General features: G+C 36.4%; 1 protein-coding gene across 5 annotated transcripts in view; it reads right to left on the bottom strand.

The window, feature by feature from the left end:
- Positions 1–874: 874 nt before the first annotated feature.
- BICD1 (BICD cargo adaptor 1) overlaps positions 875–23,278 on the bottom strand; it is a 225,887-nt gene continuing 203,483 nt past the window's right edge. For 3 of the 5 annotated variants that reach the window (XM_072798418.1, XM_072798419.1, XM_072798421.1), the window contains 2 exons: positions 12,362–12,437; positions 875–7,004 (listed from right to left, as the gene is read on the bottom strand). In XM_072798418.1, the coding sequence (XP_072654519.1) occupies positions 6,917–7,004; positions 12,362–12,437 (164 nt within the window). In that variant the 3' untranslated portion in view covers positions 875–6,916. Of the gene's footprint in view, positions 7,005–12,361; positions 12,448–23,278 lie in introns of all 5 variants that reach the window. The other 2 variants (XM_072798420.1, XM_072798423.1) reach the window with 2 other exon arrangements.

Below are 23,278 nucleotides of genomic sequence, written 5' to 3' on the forward strand. Positions count from 1 at the left end.
TAGAAACTTTCTTGATGCTCTTGGAGGCTGATCCAGTTTTTAGCGTTTGAATATAACTATCAGTTTCACTGTGTAAGAGAAGATCATGGATCAAACAGACCTAGGGATCCCACCTCCAGCAGAAGCAATAACTTTCAGAAGAGAAAAAGAAGATATTTGGGGGAAAGTTTAGACTATTATTTCTAGTGTTGATTCATGCAACAGGTCAGCAGAAACTGTTAGCTAGAATTGTTGTACTGCCTATTGATCTGTTGAGTTATGGTGAGGATTACCTTAGAAATTTCAACACATCAAAATCTTACAGAAGTCCATATCCTGTCTAGTTCTCCCTCTAACTCGCTTCCTGAGATAAAACCAAGTGAGAGCAGATGATTCCCAATGCAGCTGATTTGTTCCAACATATATTTGAAGAAGGAGCTAGTAAATTAATCTTCCTCAGTTTCTGGACTCTGCTGTTCCTTCATATGAAAAAGAACAAAGAAGGGTTGTGTCCCAAAATAAAGCATACAAACTTCATCCTTCTTTCATTAAAATAATGTTTCCTCTTTTTTTTTTCTTTTTTAGAGCAGGCATTTTCTTCATGTTGGTAAATTCCTAATCTAATTCAGCTAATTGCATCCTCCTACCAAAATACGCTTTTAGAAAAGATTACAAGTGGGAGACATGACAAATGGAGAAAATGGGCAAATTTGATAAACATAACTTAATAGGAATGTGTAGAAATGTCAAAGCACAGCATTTCATTTTTAATTCAAATAAGGGCTCTTTGCATAACTATATAAATCATATAGAAGTTCATATACTTTTTTTTGATAAGTACAGCTCAAACTGATATACAGAAAAATTCCTCAAACTGATAAAAAGGTAGCATAGATGAAATGAACAAAAGATAACCAGTTTATTTACTGGAAAGAGTTATGCATTACACCATATTCAGTTGGTAACATAAACCAAGGTATAAGAATTGATATATTGGCTTTTGGTTATTTTCTTAGCATTGGAGTGCCTTTTCCAACCATCGAGTGCATGATCAGATTACACAAATACAAGCACATATCATATATGGATTCTCTCATGAGACATTCACTTAGGATTGTCCACAATAAAAAAATTAAAAAGGACAAGCAATAATAAATTCATAAGAACATTTTTGAATTTAAAATAAATGCATATGTCTTTGAGAACAAGTTTCCCTTGAAATTTGGATTTTAAAAAATGATTAGCAACAAAAGAGTTTCTTAGGTCAGTCTTTTAGTCATGTTTTCATATGGTATTATCTGTAGGTGGAAACACTTCACATCATTTAATCCCAAAAGGCATAATAACAAAATTGCAATTAAATGTAGGAATAGCAGAATCGTTACAACAACAATTATATAGTGTACAAATCAGGGTTGGCTACACATTACACAAATGTTAATATTGGAAAGAAATACAATTCAGAATCATGTATGGTTCATCATATATGTGTAGTCATGCAAATAAAAACACTGAGTAGATTACAAAAATATCATAAAAGATTTTCAAAGAATTTCTTTAATTGACTCTAACAGTCAAACCATGGAGCTTAAAAATTTTGTGGCAATAATGGCAAAATCATTTCTTTCCTCTAAGATTTGGTGCATAATCATATCTATAAACCTAAATGACAAAATGATTCATTCTGGATATTCAATATTATTGAATAAGGATTTGTCAACAAAATGATGACATTTCTCTTTATAGTTCTCTGATCTTTGCTTTTAAATGACATTTTAGAAAGAAAAACATACAATCACACTAAAAGCATCCGATTTACTTCTCAGTGTTTTTATTAGAGAACCATAATGATCAGAGAATAATTCTGAAAGAGAAGTTCAAATAAAAATGTGTTCTCGACCGATGTTCCACAGCACTTAAACTCCAATCACAGAAATAATCTGGCTTGGTAGTTTATCCAGGTGTCAGTTTAAATCAGCCAAATTTAAATAACTCCAGAGGAAAGGGACAAAAATACATTGAGGATTAGAGCCATGCATTTCAATATGGAAAGGAGACCAGATATAGGTAGTAATCTCCTTACATTCCTAATGGAGAGAAGATAACAAGAGAAATAAGACTTCTATAGTGTTTGTATTATGAATATGGGAAAGCTTACATGATGTGAAATATCTCATGCAAACATTTTACACGCATACTTTTATGTACTCACACCCTTACAGTAAAGGCAATTAATTACTCCTCTTCTTCTTAAGTAGAATATTACTTTTGGAAAATCCTCGATTGGGGAACATATCTCAATACTAAATATCTTTTTCAGTTATACTTTGAATAAGAAAGATGAAAGAGATGCCTTGACAAAATCTTTCAGATGTCAACATAATTGGATCAGGCTACAAATGCAACAAATCAGGGACTTTAGCAGTTAATTTGGCATTTAAATAAAGATGAATTTACTTACATATGCAACTCATCTGGGGGGTAATTACAGACAGTGGAAAAGGTCACTCGGGAGCTAGATTGGTCTCATCATCCATAGAAATGGATTACAAGGTAAAAATTACTTGTTGTTATCAGCACTGATCATGCCATCTCTCACAACTCCAGTTCAACAGCTTTTTGAAGAATTACGTCCCCTGTATTTGAAAACATAATCCTTCTAAATTTCTTGCAATCTTAAATACAAGGATTATTTTAAATCATTCCGGTTTATAAACAAACAAAAAACCCTGGAGGACAATTTTTTTTTTTTTTAATTGTGAACTTTGTCCTAAGAATTCCTTTTGAATCTAGTCCTACTTTATATCTACAATATCAATGTGTTTGGCCTCCTTGGGCTGAATCAGCACAGTTCCTTACTGGAAATTGATTAGTTTTTCTTGATGTGTCTTTCTGAAAGAAAGATTATGTCTTTTGTCTGCTGGATTATAACAATTACACATTAAATTTGCCATTCTTATCCTAGTAGAAAATATATTTCATTTCTTCTTTTTCATATTTTGTAATTCCTACTTGAGAATTGTAGAGGATTTTATTTACTACTGTCCACATTCATAGTTGGTTCATTTGACCAACGTTTCATGGTTGTTTGAAACAGAAGGCCTAACTGTACAGGAATATTTTCCAAAGCATTAGAAAGAGGAAATACTGAGATTGAAGATCCTTTTAAGAAAAGATAAAACTTGAGAGGCATTTGCCCCCCTAAGAGATTACATACCTTCTATTTCCAAAGTATTCCTGAGGACATTTGTTTTTTTAGACTCTGACAATTGAGGCTTTTTATAATAAAATTACTAAAGATATTATGAAATATAACTGGAAGAAAAAATAATACCAATGATCTTGGTTTTTACCAGATATCTTGGAAAAATTAAGATTGCTATCTTATTTTCAAGGGATAAAATATTTTGTAACTTTAATGTATTTTTCAGTTCAAACGAAGCATAAGATTATGGAATCCTGGAATTATAATACATTATCACAAGATACCTTGCCACCAAACTCAATTCTTACTAGACAACCAATAATATTTAATTTTTGAAAAATCAATATTCCTTATGATTATCAATTTCAGTGATTCACTTTTCACTGTTAAAAATCTCTTTCATAGAGGCAATATAAATCCTTCACACTAAAGACCTAGCTTTTCTTATTCCAGGCTTAATAATGATATCTACAGCTTACAGCATCTCTCGTTTGTTAAATTTCCTTTTCTTGAAGATCACTATTGTGCCTCCTCTTCCTTAGGCTAAATAAAAGTTTCACCTTTTTAAATAGGTCTTTCTTAATTATTTAACAACTTCCTATTTTCTCAAAGTTCTCCAAATTCCTCTTATTGAAGCAGAATTGGATGTATGAAAGGGATTTGATGAATCAGAAGTTGATTGGAAAAATAATCCAAGGGTCCTGTATACCCCCTGTGCACTCAGGTCAAAGGCAATTTATTGCTCCTTTAAATAAAATTTAATTTTTTAGATAAGATAAATCCTCAGTTATGGAAGCATTTCTGCATAATAACATCTTTTTAGGATGGTAATTGTGCTTACTTTAAAAAAACTACCTAGTTACTTTGCTAACCACTCTTGCTGGTTACCTTTAATCTTTGCCCACTGTATTCCCAATAATTAGCCAGTATTTTTATTGTATTTCTGGAGTTGGTTTTTATTCTCCAAGTCTGTCTTCAATTAGTCTTATTGAGGCTCATTCTTTTTGATGTTCATGGATTCCTCAATTTTTCAATTTCCTTTTGAATCCTGATTTTTTTTTACAGATACCAATTTTAACCAATGCTACACATATTTATTCTTTTAAATGCCTCTAAATAAATATGGATATGGCTCAGTTCAAACTATACTAAAAGATGCCACAGTGTAAATACATGGAATTCTCTCCTACAGCTTAGGGACTAGTATCTAATTTTGTGCTGAAAATTAGAAATTTATTTCCAAGTTTCTATATCTTCTTGGCAAAATTTTGCTAAAATTAACCATTTATAGAATTAATATTTCAAAACAAGCATTTCCCACTCTATCAAGATAAAGAACTGAAATAAAACCAGTATATAATAGACTCAATGGTAAACTTTCCATGGAGAGAAATAAATGTTTTGTCTGTAACTTGGCTTTCACAGGTCATAAATACAGAGAAAGGGAGCATGAAAGACTATTGCACTGCCAATAGGCAGTACTGCCCTGTAGTTACACACAGACAATTCTTACTGCTGAATTCCCTGTACTACCAACAAAATTGACGAGGCAATATAAGAAGACGTTCTGAGGTACTTTCTCAAAAGGCATATTTTCCCTCAGGCACAAATAGTTTTTATTAAAAGTCAACTTAGCAGCTATGCCACTTCTCAGGTCCGAAAACATGAAGCTTGTAAAGAAAAAAAGAAAAAAAAAAAAAGCAGGAGTGGGGATGGGGTAGTTTCTTTTAATTGAACTCCAACAAAATCCATACTATCTCAGTAATACTGGTACCAGGCAGATACAACACTAATAAAATGAAGAAAATGTTTAGGAACAGCAAGGCAATGCAGGTAGGAAAGAGCAGAACATTAGGTTGCCACGATCTGGACTTGGTGAAGATTTGTTTCTTGTTTCTGCACTTGAACCTGAATCTCTATTTTGGTAGATTTCCAGTTACTCCAAGTTGCATAATAAATGACACTGTTGAAAATAGCACTCATATAAGGAACTCGAAACCTCTTGGTTGCTTTGGTAATAGTGACCACTACTTAACAGGCTTACGAGTGATGAAAGCTCCTGCACTGTGCTTGATGATTACCGATTGGTTGCCATCTTTGATGGACCACACATTAATGTACCACCCACTCCCACTCATTAAGCTGGGATCTCCACTACTAGATCCCCACTGTTAGAGCCCTGCATTGTTAACTACCTTTTACGTTAATGGTGAGGGTTGTTTTTGTCTTGAAGAGAACTTACAGGTATAGTTACATGAAAAGGTCAAACCGTCATGGTTTTAAATAAGTTAAGGCTACCTGACTAGACAAGGAATCAGGGCTAGGAGCAATTGTGTGGGCAATAGTTGATAGTTAAGGAGCCCAGGAGTGTTAGACCTTTCAGCTCAATTAGCTGTTTTCCTTGTTTGTCAGATTATGTGCAAAAGAAACTTTGCTATGAAAATCCATTGCCTTAAATCAAGTCATAAAAGTTACCCAGCAGAATCTGTAAATAAACTAGGAACATGTACTATCTCAATATAATATAATGATTGTAGGCACCTGAGTGTTTGTCAAAAGTAGACAATGAGCTAAGGTTTATTATTGTTTTTTTTGGCAAGGAAGATTCATTATGAAAAAAACCTAACAACAACAAAACATACAATTTTAATCAAAGTTGAACACTTTCTGGATAAATTAATTAACCAAAGGCTAACTTACATCTATCTATGTATGTATCTATCTATTTTCCCATTTGATACCTTTTTGCAGGAAAGACTCATAGTAGGACCCTGAATTTGGGAAAGTAAAAAAATTCTGGTCATTAAATAAACACACCTTTTTTTTTTTCCCTTCATGTTATTTAGCTTTCTTAACATTATCACACACACATACACACACACAAAGGAGCAGCACCAGTGCATCTACTTGTCGGCAATTTTAAAAAATTAAAGATGCTGTCAAAAGTTGAATAAGTCAATGAATCATAACATAGTCTTTCTTAGATTTACTTAATAATGTAAAGTGAAGAATTCTAGTTTAAAAAAAAGAACCAGCAGTTAATGAGCTACTGATCAGAAAATAAGTGCATAAACAATATCAGTGTAGCAGCAAAATACAGTTATTGTTAACATTCCGATGCACCTCATTTATTATTTTGTGCAAGAAATATGACCACAGTCTGGCCAATTCCAGATTTCAAACTAAATTAAAACTCATACTTAATTGAGCAAATTATGTGTATCTAAAAATAAAGGAATTAATAAGTTCACCTCTCACAGAAATGATTTTTATAGACATAAATGATGTGGCAAATAAAGTATAAAATAAATATCAATGACAAAAAATATTGGAATCAACTTCTATAGCTGAATTTGAAGTACAAGGAAAGATGATTTTACAATATATGTATTTTTACATGGTCTTAGGTCTTTCTTATGCTATCGAGGTAAAGCCAGTCATCTGAGATACATAGTTCCTGTTTCCTTTTATTTTTGTTTTTATTTAACTCAATCATAGCCATTTGATTGCAGAACTTTATCCATGACTTACAGAAACCGTAAAATGTTTCATCACACTGGAGTCTGTGCTTTGTGTTATTCTTCTTAACTTTCTCTCATCTTCCAAAAGGATGAACATGAATCCAATCCTACATCTCACAACTGAGAAGACAACACCCGCTGGATCTCGGGCAGTGTCCTGTGTGTGTCTACAAAGCATTCACCTTAGATATCCATCCGTGGGAGATGAAGACTAGGGGTAAGGAGGCTTGGAGAGACAGTGGAGAGGGGCGCACTGCGGGCTGGAATGTGGCTGCTCGGCAGGGAGAGCTAGGTCAGGACTGAAAAGGAGAAACAAGCATGTCAGCAAGAAACGCCTTCACAGGGGGCCAGGCACACTTGTAAGGATTAGAGAGACACAACCTTCTCATAGAAATTTTAAAAACATAAACACAAATTTTACACAGAAAAGAATTAAATCTAAAGCATGCTAAGATGACTGCAGCTTTTCAAAAACAATGCACCCAAAAAAAAAAAAAAAAAAAGAAAAAGAAAGAAACGTGTTAGGGAAATGACACGTAAATCCTTCCCCCAATGTCGCTCCATTCCATTTCTGTACACAGTCTCATTTCGCCTAGGTCTCCGGATTAGTTGCAAGATTTCTTCAAGTCGGTTCTTTTAAAATTTTAATGTACGCACCAATCACCTGTGGATCTTGGCAAAATGTGGCACCTGATTCCATGGGTCTGGGGTGGGACCTGACAATCTTCATTTCCAACCAGCTCCCGGGGATGTAGACAATGTTAGAACAAAGCTTTAGAGGACCCTACAGTTCTCTGGTAGATCCAAACTCTGTAGGATAAGCCTAATTTGCTCTAAGGGTTCCCACTATTTGCTTTATTTGGCAGTGAAAATAGGACAGTTTTAAAACTTCCTATATGTTGAGCATATAATGCACGCTTCCAAACAACCACCTTTGGGAGCCTTCAGTTTATTTTTATTTATTTATTTATTTTTAAAGGTTTTATTTATTTATTAATGAGAGAGAGAGAGAGAGAGAGGCAGAGACACAGGCAGAGGGAGAAGCAGGCTCCATGCAGGGACTCTAATGTGGGACTCGATCCTAGGTCTCCAGGATCATGCCCTGGGCTGAAGGTGGCGCCAAACTGCTGAGCCACCGGGGGGCCACCCAAGGGAGCCTTCAGTTTAAATGAATCCATAAATGTCCAGGCTCATTAATGTCTTGATGAATAATCTTAAAGGATAAAGGAATATAATTATTGAATTTCCTAAAGTTACAAAACACATTTGGGTTTGGACCTTATCAAAGACGACTAATTGGGTTGGGGGACACACAACTATGGGGATTTCTTTTAATTGAAAAAGACTGGCATTTTTCTAAAATTCTGCATTTCCTCCCTCACATATTATGAAATTCAGTACCATAGGATTCATTTCTGCCAGGAATAATATTTGAGAAAACTATTCATGGCTCAAATCATAGCCATTTAATTGAGCCATGGCTCAAATAAATAAATAAATATTTAATAAATAATTTTTATTTTATCTATTTATTGTTTTTAAAGCTAATATTATCATTGAAGTCATTAGAATTAGTATTAAAAATCCTTTTTATCAGGATGCCTGTGTGGCTCAGCGGTTGAGCATCTGTCTTTGGCTCAGGATGTGATCCTGGGGTCCTGGGATCGAGTCCCACATTGGGCTCCTCGAAGGGAGCATGCTTCTCCCTCTGCCTATATCTCTGCCTCTCTCTGTGTCTCTCATGAATAAATAAATACAATCTTTTTAAAAAATCCTTCTTATCTTTGGTACTGAAGTTATTATCCTTCAAGTATATCTCTTGAATTTTATTACAAAATTATAATTATGTAAAATACTGATCCGCTTGAGGTCATCCTTACTTCCCAAACTCTTTCAACTGCTATGAATTCAGAGGAGAGTGCTCTTCTGTACTAGTTAGAGCAACCAGTGATAAAAATAATTTTTCCTACCTATTTTTAAAACATGGTAGGTAACCCTGGGAGAGCTAGAGCTTCAGCACAAGGATTAAAACGATTATTGCATGGCAAGGCTCTTCCTCCACCCTGTAGACAGAGTCAGATGGCCCAGGAAACACAGCAGCCTACAGACTCCCACAGACCTAACAGAGCTTCTCCCAGTTCTGCATGATTTAGAACAAGTTTCTTTTTTAGGGAACTAAACACACTATTCAACATAAGTTGTGGCAAGTAGCATGGGGTGGTCATGTTATATAAGAAGGGCATTGGAAGACCTCATGTAGTTCAAATACTCTTCCCAATCAAGGAAGACAAGTATTTCTCTTCTTTTCCTTAGTGAACATATAGTACGATACTGGTTTCTGGAAGAAAATAAGCATTTCTGCTTGACCAGCTGGAGGGTATGGCAACAGCTTAACTACAGGTTATAGTTTGGCCCAACACCATCGCATTATGTTAGTCATGATGATTTAAAAATTTGTTCATTATTTCAGATTTCTTACATAAAGTGAGGGATCATAAATACTTAATATTATACAATTTCTAATATTTTACATTTGCATAAAGTACAATCACACTACATAGATTATGAAGAAATATGTTCTTGGCTTACTTATTTAGCTATAAATATTTGATAAGTTCCAATTATTTCAGGTATAGGCTGTATTCAGTTCTGATTGCTAACCACCTTCAGGAACCCACTTGTTATTCAACCTTTACATTTAAGAACTGCTTTTTGTAGGGAGATCATGTTGTAAACAGTAGGCTTAAGACATAAAAATGAGTATTTCCTCAGAAAGTTTCTCTTTTTGTCCAAGTAAGTGACTATTTGATCGAAGGGGAGAAGTGCTAAATCTCAAACATCTCCATATATTTAAATATTACATCCAAGGCTGCCACACATTGGGCATTCCCTTTACATGATATTTATTATCTATAAATAACTTTAATAATTTAGCTAACAGAATCAGTCTATAAGAAACATATATGGAAAATATGAGGAAAATGCTCATTTATTCAAAACCATACACCTAAAAAGTTATCTGAACATACATTATGAGCTGAAGGAAGTGTAAAATGGTTTTTATTGTGAGAAACAGAGAGAGAGAGAGAGAGAGAGAGCACTGATCTAAAGTTACTCAACATAGTGAGCAGATTTTATTTCTCATGTTTCTCATTAAGAGAATGCCCCTTCCTTTTCAATTCAGGGATAAAGAGTCAACATTAGTGATTTAAATTCTCTGATTATGCTCTTCACAGCATAATTAAAATTGGTGAACTTTTCCCAGCAGTAGAGTGGCATACCCTGGTACTTAGGACAATGTGTGCCAGACTCATTGGGCTCAGTTGCTTTCAGGATGGGTGACCTTGGAGAAGTCACATTACCTTCTTTTCTCCTCCGTTTCCTGGTTTAAAAATGGGTGTGATAATGCCTACCTTCTAGGCATCATAATGATTAATAAGTGTGACATGTCATGTACACGGTAAGAATTTAAATGTTGGCTGTTAATTTTTCTGCCACAAAGTGACAAGAGCAGTGAGGGCATTAAATCTGATTCATTTGGCAGCAGGCATGGTTGGGAAGGAAGCCAATTATAATCCCAGTGACTTTGAAATGGAGTTTCTTCAGGTCTATATGGATTTTATCATTTCTCTGTGGGGACCCCAATGGGAACCATGGAAACCCGGCCTATGCTGTATTCACATGAGTAGAAACTGGAAACATTTGTAATTCATTAAATTGCTTTTCTTTAAAGTAAATCATCCCTGTGAAGCAAGCAACCTAAATTCTGTAAGCTCAGAAGATACGGAACTGGGAACTGGGGCAGGTAACCATTTAGTCAAACTAGTTCCTTAAAAAAAAAAAAAAAAAAAAGGCAATGTGAAATAAAATCAAACTGAAAAAATTCCCCCATTGGCCTTCCCATTCTTTACCTAATTGAAATACTTAAGGAAGGAAGCTTCTCCATTCTTTCCCCACGCAAATTAAAGAAAGAGGCCACAGAACTTTGCCTTTAAGAATGGTTAGGTACTAAGAACGTTAGTAATAGTAACAGTGAGAGCACATTATGCATGAGGCCTGTGCCACACTGAATCCCTCAAAACTATTCTCTTCCTTACTTTACAAGTGAAAACAACAATGACTATGACAACACACACATACACACACAGAATCTTTGCCAGCAAAAGCAACTTTCCATGATTACACAACTAGCAGGGGGTAGAGATGGGATTTAAACCCAAGCAATCTCCTCCAGAGTTCATCTACTCATTCCTGTGATTAATAGGTGCTGACCATTGGTGGTGTGCCTGGTGCTGTCCCAGGTCCTGGGTGGGTGGGGTGCTTGTCAGACAATGGCCTGTGGGGTGAGACTCTATGTTCTTTACCACTATACACACAGAGTCCCACTACGATGGGTCTGCACATTTATAATATTTTCAGTTACTTACATAATTAAAATGACTCTGCAGCTGGCTGCCGCAATAAAATGGCATTCATATGTTCACAAAGAATGTTCTGGAAGTAAAAACTCTGTTGTTGGAATCCTGTCAGCAGACTAGACACCCATCAGGAGACACTGGCTTGGGACCTATTGAATCATGGACCTTCTCCTGCTTAGTCCACGTCTCACTTCTCCAAATGGCCGCACGACCACCTCTGAGACCAAGCCACACAGGGGCTTTGGCTGCCGCTGTGTTTCTGCGGAGCATCTGTGGCTTGCTGGCTTGCGTGGCTCTAACCCATGACCACAGGCAGCCTGCTACTGACATCTATTCCTGACATACACTGAAATATATTTAGGCCTGCCCCTACTCAAAAACAGCCTTGTCCTGGTAGAAGAGTGACATGTTCACTAAAATAGGGGAAGAACAAAAAGTAGACTATGAAAGCCACAGCCGGCTACAAAAATGTCACACCGTCAGAGGGCAACTAACTGGAGATGAAGTATTACACAAAGATGTAAGCAAGGTCCTGAGGGGGTGCTCTGATGCTGAGTGGGAGTTCACCCACATGGAGGTAAATTCATGATGGATTCGCAAAGCTTTCACTGGAGTAGAGATTGTCAACAATCTCTTCAATTTAGTGTCCAGCAGTATGAAAAGCTGCCTTTAAAATTCTTCAGTTAATCTCACATAAAGAGAGCCATCACCGCAGATATTTTTTTAAAAGGCCAACTGTAAGTTTTTCTCCACCCTTCAAAATCAGTTTTAATGAGGATCGTGAGTGGAGAAAAAAACAGAAACACTCATAAAGTTGTCTTGGAACAGACATGAGGGATGCTTTCTATTCTTCTTGCTTATTTGTCTGAGAAATATATGCTAAGGGCAGAAGTCAAGCACAAGAAAAAGTAGGGCAAACATCCTAGTAATTCCAGGTTTTATATTTTGGAAGGTAGTGAACCACTGGATTAATCCTAGCATTTACTCGTACAAGGGAGCTGAAGGCAGCCCTTAGTCTACCCACCAGTGGCCAATAAAATAAACTCTAGCTCTCTTGTATTTCCGCTGGGCACATGGAGACTTCAGGTAGCCAGTGTATATGTTAGCATAGCCCATATTTAAGATAAAATGTAGCAAATATAATTATGGATAGGAAGTTATGGTGTTGGAAAGGAGAGCTTGGGATCCATGGATCTGACATGCAGCTGGGTGAGAAGAGAAAGGACGTCCGAATTTACCTGACAGTTGGGCAGTCTTGCCTCCCGGCTAGTTGTGAGCACTGTGGCGGTACGGAGGCAGCAGGCTGCTGACAATCTACAAGAAACTGATAAATTAGACATGTATACAAAGAGATGACAGAGCATCGTGTTAGTAACAGTAACTAAAGCAGTTGCCTGAGAGATTTAGTGAGGAATGTGCATTCATATAGAAACATCTGACATTTATCCCCCCCCCCCACCGCATGATGCCAATAGAAGAGACGTTTTTCTGAATTAAATCCAGTATTTGAAAATTAGTGATGCAAAACTGGTAGTGAGATTTCTCAAGTACATTAGGACATATGTGGCCATTCATATTTGGTATCTGGATACATCTAAAAATAAGGGGTCTATTAATATAATGAAAGATCTTCAAGTTCTGAACTTGAACATGATGGCAGTTACTTGCTTAGCACTTAGATCTGCTTAACCAAAATGGAATATATTCAGATAACTGCCTTCATTGTCAGGACACATGGGCATATTGTCAATCCCATAACTACACTGAAAAAAGCAAGCATGCAACACAATATTTTCCATGATTAATAAGATATCAGAGGAAGAAATCATCTTTATAGTTTTCTGAGAATTTTATTAATCAAAAGCAAGACTTGTTAGCCGCAATAGTAGGTTTGTTATATAGTGAATTGATAGTAACTTGGACTGATGGAGAAAGCTAACCTGAATGGGAAATCTACTTCTGTTATATTTTTGACATTTTAAAGTCACATAATATAACTCATGCTAGGTTAACAAAATGTTAACTATCAAAACTCCATATTTAAAGCTGATCAGTTATGTTAATCATCCACTCCAAGAAAGACCATGTGCTGAGAGTTCTAAAATAATCAAAGGACAGTCTGTTTATTGGTACCAGGCTGACTGTACTAGAGTCACCTGAGAAGCTGGTTAGAAATGCATATGTTATACTTCTGCAAAAAGATTTTGCAAAAAAGTTAAACTTTGAGTTTGACTTGAAAATTCAATTATTTTCAAATAATTGCTGCATGTCCTCTCACTAACTGCTTAGACCACGTATTTGCTTAGCAAATCTCTTCCCTTATTTGTTAGGTAGATAATACTAAAGCTAAATTATCACTAAACCTAGATTTACAGGCTTGGATTATTGAGGTTCTACTGGAATTTACTTTCACAGGCCTAAGTATCACTTTTCAAAGGCCAGTATATCCTCATTACAGCAAAATCTGCCTAAGAATCCCAAAATTCATGAAAACTGCTGATGCTTTTGTTTACAAGATTGAAAACACACTAAAGCTGTCTGTGATGCAAAGTAGACAGGCTTGATTTGCGTTCATTCAAGAGAACATCATTTCTGAAGGGAGCCTTTCATAGGTAATCTTTGTTGCAGAGTAGTTTATTAATTATTACCTATTAATAAGAACAAGATCTGCTTCTCATTGAGTAGCTGGTGTTCAGAATATCACACTCAATAAAAGTCCTTCAAATGTAACAAGTAGTTCTATCTTCTCCACTTTGGGGAATTCTTTTTATTTTATTTTTCCTCCTTCAACTCTATGCTTGTCATTTTGTAGCCTGATTAGCCCAATGATTCCCTTTTGTAGAAACTCAGAGTCTTATAGGATGAATTCCTTCATGCTCCTTTTATCTTTTCCAACAGCTTTTCTATCTAAGTGATAATTTAGAGATGTCTTGGACTCCTTCAGATAATGCTTCTGAGATGGTCAGCAGATGAGCAGTTTTAAGTTAACCAGGAGAGTGCTGCCCTCCTATGGTGTATTAGGGTAAATACAATAGATATAAATGAAAACACTTCTAAAAACATTCTGGAATTTGGCCTCAGGTCTTCCATTTCCAAGGAGGTATAAATGAAGCACTTCTACAGCAAAATTTTGTCCTCTAAGGAATGACAAATCTTAGAATTAGAGTAATTCGAGTATTTACATGGTTTAAAATTTTTTCATATCTCACTTACATTAGAAATGATTTTTTTGTTAATGCAGTTTTAGATTATTATTCATTCAAAATATGCTCTGTGATAAAATTTAGAAAGCAGGTGAGCAGGACTATGGTGCACTCCCTTAATGAATTGTTTAATAAGTGGTAGATATTCCTTATATTTGTAGTGAATACCACATTTTTCTCCTTTAGAAGTAAAATCATCTCTGGGCTAATTATCATTTTGTACTTATAATTTATAAGTACTTAGCTAAGTGTTATCTTTGAAGGATAAAAAGCAAATTCTACAGCTAAGATGGTGACAGATGAAAAAAGTAAAATTAGAAAAATATCATATTGCTCTGACTCAATTGTCTTCTAAATCTCTCTTCTCAGGTTAACAGCCCTCCAATTACATATACATCTAACTCAGCTGAGCAGGATGTGTATTAACATGTATTTTGTAAAATGAAAGGGGTGAGTTAGGAGTTTGGGGAAGTCCCTCCCAGTTCTGGGATGCTGTAGGCTCTACATAATCTCACCTGCTCTTTCTAGAATCTACTCTGAGGTAGACTAACTCTTAAAGGAGCATGGACTCATCTCATCATTTTTGAGGGCGTAAAAGATGACAATTATGTGACTCAAGCAGGATGCGTTAAAGAAACTGCAGCAGCCACTGCTGTCATCTAGGCCACCAGAACTCATTTCAACCATTCAACAATCAAGTTATTAAACTCCTTGGATGTGTTCAAAACTGCTAGGCATTGGGGACAAAGGGAAAACAGAGAAGATAGGTCCCTGGCCAATTGGATAAGACAAGCATATTCAACCAGCAATTATAATGAAGTGTCACAATGATGATGGTGGTGATGATGATGGTGATGATAATAGCACCTAACACTTGTTTATTATAGCTTACCATGTGCCAGGCACTGTGTAGGCACTTAACCTGTATGCTCTTCTGCAGCCCTGTTTTATTCATTGCAGTTGATGGATGAGGAAAGAGGACTTAGGTTAAGTAACTAGCCAGAGTCCACTAAGAGATGGATCTGAATTTGAATCCAGGATTGTATGACCCAAAGGCTGGATTGAATTTACAGACATATCACTACATTGCTTTCCAAGATAGGGAAATGTAGGGATCACAGGGCAGAAACACTTAACTAAATCTAAGGGGTCAGGGGACGCTTCCTGGAGGTTGTAAGATCTAGGCTAATGCCAGAAAAACAAGTTAGCTAAAGAACTTCTTGGCAACTATAAAGAGTTTATGGTCTCTACTAATAGGAATAAAATATTTCATCATAAAATTAAAGTTTTTAAAAATGCTCAGAACTGAATTAGATAACACTGTACATTCATAAGGTTACAGGCCTGAGAAGTGTCAGAGCATACCCAAGATATTGTTAGTGCCTCAAGGGTAGATGAATAAGGGATATATATATATTTTTTTAAATTTATGATAGTCACACAGGGAGAGAGAGAGAGGCAGAGACATAGGCAGAGGGAGAAGCAGGCTCCATGCACCAGGAGCCCGACGTGGGATTCGATCCTGGGTCTCCAGGATCGCGCCCTGGGCCAAAGGCAGGCGCCAAACTGCTGCACCACCCAGGGATCCCTGAATAAGGGATATTATAGCTTAAAGCATCTTAGGTCTATATTGACCTACACAGGAAGAGCACCCATGTATGGCACTCCTCCATGAACAAGAGTCCATTTGAAAGGAAGGTTAAAAAAAAAGGGAAGAGAAAGAAGGAAGGAAATTATTTGCTGAATCAACATGATTTAATTTCTCTTAGGAACTTTATCTATTTTAAGCCTTAGCAACACTCCAGAGGTATTATTTTCATTGTTCCTACCATAAGAAAATAAATATTTGATATATGGGACTATACCAAAATCTTATATACTCTGAGGCTATTTTTCCCCCTTTAACATTTTTCATGGCAACAGAAACAAATACTGAACTGGCATCATAGTAGGTGCTCCACAAACATTCTTTGATTAAATTAATACACGATCATCATATATATTAACTCACCCATGGTCACACAGCTAGGAAGTGGCACAGCAGGGATTTAAGGTCAGACTTTTCTGATGCTGAGGCCTGTTTCTACTCACTACTCTGGCTGGCTCTCAAATCGATACCAGCTACCTCTAGAAAATATCAGGGTCATAGAGTCAAAGAAACATAAATAAGAACATCACCAGGCAGTTAAGATAGTAATTTGAAGGCAACCAATTACTTCAAAAACACAAAACAGGGTAAAAGGTGCAAGAATGGGGATGATATTCAATTTCTATAAATTGACGAATAGGGAGAGAAAGTCTGATTATAGGGTTTTCCCCTCAGGCTTCTACCACTTCTAACTTCCTACTGCAGTTTAGAAAATGAACCAATTTTCTAAAAGTCACTGCCTTACAAAGTCTCATGAGCCCACTGGTGGCCGTTTGGGAAGGGAGGGAGAACCTCATGTGGAAAGAGGCAGGGAACCCCTCTGTGCTTGGGTTCCACACCGGGCTCAGCTGCAGTACTGAGAGGTGGGTGAAAGCTGATCTGTGGAGACCATACCCGGCAGTTGTGTGGCTGTGCGGACGGCTTCCTTGGTACCCAGATGCTCTGTGGGAAGTCGAGCGGTGGCTCTCTGTGGCAGTCTTCTAAAGAATAGTCAGCACCTCAGCCCCTGGTTTTCCAGACCTGACAACTAATGCATCCCCACCATTTCATGAGCATCCCTACCTTCCCTCATGACCACAAACCCCCCAGGTGTTACACACTTCCTATGAAAACCCTCTTTGTCACCCGAGTTTTCCTCAGGCCAAATAATGTAAGTTCTTCAGAGGACACATTTTCAACTTGACTCACTCTCCTTCTTGCTCTTTGAGCATGTTCCATTGTGTGCAACAATCTTCTAAAAATGAGGGGTTTCAAAAGGAAATCATGTGGGATAAGAGGTGACTGGTGGAGTAGAGTGGCAATCTTGCCTCATTTGAGATACCCTCATTCTATTAAAAGAGCAGAAGCCTGCATGGCAATTTTTTTTTTTTTTGGCAGCCATGTCACACTGCTGTTTCATATGACTTACTTTGCCTACAGATGGTGCTATCAAGTTATGCTTCCTCCATCCTGTACTTGGGCTGTCTGGAATCCCAGTGCAATATTTTAAAAAGGTTTATTTATTTAAGCAATGTCTATACCCAAAGTGGAACTTGAACTCATGACCCTGAGATCAAAAGTGGCACGCTCCTCTGACTGAGCCAGCCAGACACCTCTCATATACTTTTATGTTTATCTCTAGTAAATCTCACCTTTTCCTACCTGATGCCTCTTTTAGATCCTATTCTATAATCTAGCATATTAACTTCCTCTCCCTCTTTTTTCTCCTTTAAATCAGAAAATGTGATAATCACGACCTTAATATCTTCATCTAAGATTAGTACCCAATAACAGGGTCGGGCTAAGTAGAGACCATATTTCATAAATATCCATCTATGAATTTGGGTCCTTTGAAGATGTCATTCAACAAGTTACGGACCCAAACAATTACATCATCATCTAGAATTTTCTCTATTTGTCTAAAAAATACTGTAAAATACCTGGTTCGTTGTTTGCCAAAATTCAGGTATATTATGTTACCACTTTCCCTGATCTTATGAGATGAAGAATGAAAATAAGTTTAGCATAAATCATTCTTGATGAGCTCATGCTGGGTGTTAGTAATCCCTATTCTATACTGAGCATATGAAACACATTCACTTCCAGAAATTTGCCTAGGATCAGCCTCAAGGTTGTTGGTCCACGGATTAGAGAAACATCTTTCTTTTCCTCTGTATAAAAACTCTATGTCCATATTTCTTCCTCTGACCCACATAGGAATTCACCTTCTCACTTCCATATTCTATTTATCCCTGGGCACCTTTTCCTCTGTCTTTCATAAGGCCATGATTTTTTTTAGCACCTTTCCTTCAACAAAAGTGGGGAGGAAAGGCATGTGTGTTTTCCTTTCTTTCCCTTCTCATTTAAAAATGGCAACTCACACACTTCAAAAATTGGTGGGAAAAATGAAAATTCATGATACAAACAGCAAACATGCCTCTTGGTGAGACAGTTAATATCTTTGTTAAGTTGGTATACTATTTCCAAGACTGTTAAAGAAAATTTCAGTAATTAAATTTGCCCACTTAAACAATTGCTGTCATAAAATGACATTGCTGTTATTTTTCAAATAGATATCACTTTGGAACAAATATGTTATGTAGTTGGAATAAATGGTCCATATTCACTAAGGACCTTTCAATGAGGACAAATGATTAACAGTAGAAAAGCAAGAATGTTTAATGATCAAAGTTATTAAACAGAAGGTTGACAGAAATAGTTATGGATTGTTCTAAAATAACTCCCTAGTGAATGATCAAAGTATAGAGACATTCTCATTTGTGTCCTTATGGGAGATAAAAGGATATCCCTCTTTCTACTTTCTGCACACCTGGCCATATCTTCCAAACTATTCATTAATTGGGATTTGGGCAATGACAGAAAAGGAAGAATAGGAATAGGAATAGGAAGAATAGGAATGCTCAAAGAAGAGGAAAGGATGAGAAATAATGGTAACATGTAATATTTGTCAAGTGTTTTATCTATGCAGATATTAGGCTAACACTTTATATGCAATGGCTCTTTAATCTTATAGAGAAGGTTTTTATATTTATTTTAGAAATGAGAAACTAGACCTAAAGAGGTTAAGGAGTTTGCATATGGTCACCTTCTGCATGATTTTTATAGTGAACAAAAGTTTTTTAGTGCTCACAAAATTCAACAGAGTTTGGTTGTCATAATCCTCATCTTAGAGATCAGGACACTGAGAATCAGAACGGTTAAGTGATTTTCTTAGGGCCCCTGGAGAGAGTGGCAGATGAGAACACGAGCCCAATGGAATGCCCCATGGAGCCTGTAATGGACTAAATTGTGTTACCCCAAATTCATACATTGGAAACTCTACCACTACCATTACCACTACCTTTTGAGTTTCTTCTCAAAAGAAACTACTTTTGGAGATAGGATCTTTATTTTTTTTTAAGATTTTTTATTTATTTATTCATGAGAGACACACACAGAGAGGCAGAGACACAGGCAGAGGGAGAAGCAGGCTCCATGCAGGAAGCCCAATGAGGGACTCGATCCTGGGTCTCCAGGATCATGCCCTGGACTGCAGGCAGCGCTAAACTGCTGAGCCACCTGGGCTGCCAGAGATAGGATCTTCAAAGAGGTAATTAAGTGAAAGTGCTACTGTCAGGATGAGTCCTTATCTAGTCTGATTGGTAGCCTTATGAGCAGAGGGGATTGGAAGGTTTAGAACACAGAGACACCAGGGATGGCCTCACACAGGCCATGTGGGGACTCATGGAGAAGGTGGCCATCTACACACCAGGGGGAGAGGCTTCAGGAGAAATTAAACCTGCCCAAACTTGATCTTGGACTTCTAGCTTCCAGAATTGTGATTAAATACATGTAGATTGTTTAAGCCTCTCAGGCTATGGTCTTTTGCTATGGTAGCCCTTGCAAACTAATATGGAGCCTTTGTACTTGCTCCAAAGTGGAAGCAATTATCACCCCGCCTCTTACCTCTTACCCTGCCAATAGTACCTTGTTAGTCTAAGTAATCTGAGAACAGCCAAAGTTCTCTTATATTTTTCTAAACTCTGAACAGTCTAAGGGTTGGGACAAATACATACATTTTAATTCAAAAGGCCAGAAGCACAAATTCTAAATTAAAATCTGTACTCGAATTTCAGCAGACTTTCTTCATAGCAAAAAGCATTTTAGAAATGAGTGTTCAAATCAGTGGTACTGGGCAAAACTAAACTGATGATAGGATGTGATATTTGAGTAACTGATAGAAAAATACAAATTTCTAGGCACTGTGCACTGAAGTGGAGACAGAAAAATCACATAAATATTAAAGAAAAGCCTTCCAAACTTGGGAATTCTGGATATTTGCGGATAGTTGCACAAAGGTGCTCCCCATAATTAGTTACTGACATACTTAGGGATGCACCCAGGTCTTAAGTGAGGGCTTTACACAACAATCCTTGGGAATGGATAATGGATATATCACAATTTTCTTCCATCTGCCAACGATGTAGAAATTCTCTGTGGTCTCCTTGTCTTCCTCCTCATTCCTATTCCCTTTCCCCTGTGCTCTTCAACTTTCCTCCATTTCAGCATGAGATTTAGAGTCCATTGTAGATAGACCTTTGTAGTTTAGATCCCTGCTCCATCAAACAGTAGCTGAGGGACACCAAAAAAGTGACTTAACTGTTCTGAGCCTCAGTTTTTCTGTTAAGTGAGGACATTACATACCACTTTGCAGACAAGGTGAGAGAATGTCTGTGAAAGCATGCAGCCAAGGATCCGCTGACAGGAACTAGTCATTGATTACACAAGAGGGACCAAGGGGAGGAGTCAAGGTGACCTTGAGGTTTTCAGCTTCAAGAAACAAAGTAAATGCTATTGACAATAATGAAATTTAGAAAGCCAAGACAGACCATGTGATGAAATCATTTTGACAATGATATCTTTTTTTGCCCCTATCATTACATTCATCTGAAATGCTCTTTTCTTGGACTATTCAGAACTAATAAGTTTCATCTTTATTCCCTACCACCCGGGAGGAGGTGTCTGCTTCTCCTAAACTCCTTTAGAACTTATGGCATCTCCTTTAGCATTGTTGCATACAGCTTTGACCACTGCTGTCCTTGCAGTATATCTAATCTCCCCCATCACTCTATGTGGTTTAGGAATAGAAACGACCCTGCCTTATCATTCTTAAAATTCTTTGTTTTCCCACAATAGTTTGTTTATAGATGCATGTGGTGAAAAATACTGCTAATATACTGATTTCACCTTCCCTAAAGCATCTTTGGATTGATTTCTTTATTAGTACTTCATTAATGCTTTGTCTGATGGAGCCATTTGAAGAAGCAAGAGCTTACAGTTAGGCATTCCTGTCATCATAACAAACATCTTTCTAATAAAAGAAATAAGAAAGGAAATACTATCTGATAAAGGTTTTAAAACTAATTTAGTAACACTGGGTGATTAATTATTATTCTTTGTAATCTTAAGACCTTGACATATAAATCTTGAAAATAATTTTAATTGCCATTATTTAAAGTATGTCAAATAATATCAATACTGAATTATTCCTCACTAAATCTACAAAATGATTAATAGTGTGTTAGTGAATTAACAGAAAAGTTAATGGTAAGAAGCATCAAAATACATTGTCCTAATAGTAACAGCTTGAACACTTAAGGAGTCCTATGGATGCCTATACACATAAACTGAAAAAAACATACAGAGTAGAGAATTAAGGAAAAAAATAAATATTTAAAATTGAAACACTTTATAAAAAAATAAGGAAAGCATGAAATAGAAACATTGACATAAATATAAACAGTAATCAGGAAAAGTTGAAGTAGTTTTTAGAAATCTAATGATGAACTTAATGGTACATTGACACAAATAAAAATGGAGAGCTGTGAACAACTTTTAGCATTTTATAATCAAACACATAGAGTTGGCTATCTCATCCCTTTTCGCCAAACATATGACATATCCTGTTAATACATTAGTTTCTCTAAAAGCATCCAAAGATAAGACAATAGCCTTATTTCCGACTACTCAGGAGTATAATCTGCTAATTCATCTCACCAGACACTTCCGCCTTATCTTTCCATCAGTGTTTAACACAGCAAATTCCATTATAGGTTTATGCCCTTGATAGTCAGAAACAATCATTATTCATTAAAATTTTCCAAAGCACAGTAAAGACAGGATTGTTGAAATATATAGAAAAAAAATTCAATGTAGACGATGCAAAAATATGACCTGATAACAAATCTTAAAAAAAATCTGGCTCTGCCTTTGTGCAAATGACAACGGCATACAGTTTATCACATTTGGTGACAAGCATTAAAATTGTCTTCAACGATGTAGAATCAGAGTATGACTTGCGAAGAAGAAGAGGAAGCATTTTTAGACCTTTCAGTCATCATAGATAGGCAGAAACTTTCACCCAGCTTTCCATTTGCTGTCCTGATGGATATCATATGACTAGCTGATAAAACAAAGCAATATTCACAATCTATTTTTTATTTCAAACCTTGCAAAAGAGAAATATACAAATGCTCTGCAGTATAGTCAACTTTCTGCTCCTGAACAATGTACAATGAAACCAAGAGCATGTGTATAATCAACTGCCTACAGTAGAAAGACAGAAGATAAATTTGGGGGAGGGGGTGATAAAATACAGTGGCACCAAGAGGTAAAAGGACATTTTGCTGCCAGATTCTTACACCAATTAAACACCCGTTGAAAACACAGCTTTTCGTTCAGAAATGACCTTCCCAAGAACAGTGTCAGCTGGCACAGAATTAACTCAAGGTGGCACGATGGTCTGTTCTCATTCAGCAAAGTCAATAATAGCATGGAGCGGATGAAGACCAGCTATACCTTTGAAATGTCAGAATTAATTCATCATCAAAAAGACACAAAAGAGAAATTAAGTTAAACTACAACCAAAAACCCACTAAAAATATCCATTGGAAAATATATCCCCTAAAGAAAAATATATGAGACACCACTCAGAGAAATGTGTTTGATTTTCTTATTTATATTTTTTCATCATTAAAAAAACCCAACACTAGAAAATATTCTGAGAGGTTCAGGGCATCCTCCTCTGTAAAGTGATGGATCTGAAAATTATAGGTTTTCACCAATGTCAGTTGTTTCTTGGCTTTTTTTTTTTTTTTACTTTTCTTAGAAAAGAGAAAATTCTTATGTAATCCATATTTTTTGGAGGAGACATTTCAGAGACCCCCAAACTAAACCAAGTGTTACAAAATGCACTACATCCTCACAAGCAAATTAAACCACAACTCAATGAAAGGAAAAGCAATATATTTAAATATTAAATATTT

This window comes from Canis lupus, chromosome 25 (genome assembly GCF_048164855.1).
Source record: "Canis lupus baileyi chromosome 25, mCanLup2.hap1, whole genome shotgun sequence".
Classification (NCBI taxonomy): domain Eukaryota; kingdom Metazoa; phylum Chordata; class Mammalia; order Carnivora; family Canidae; genus Canis; species Canis lupus.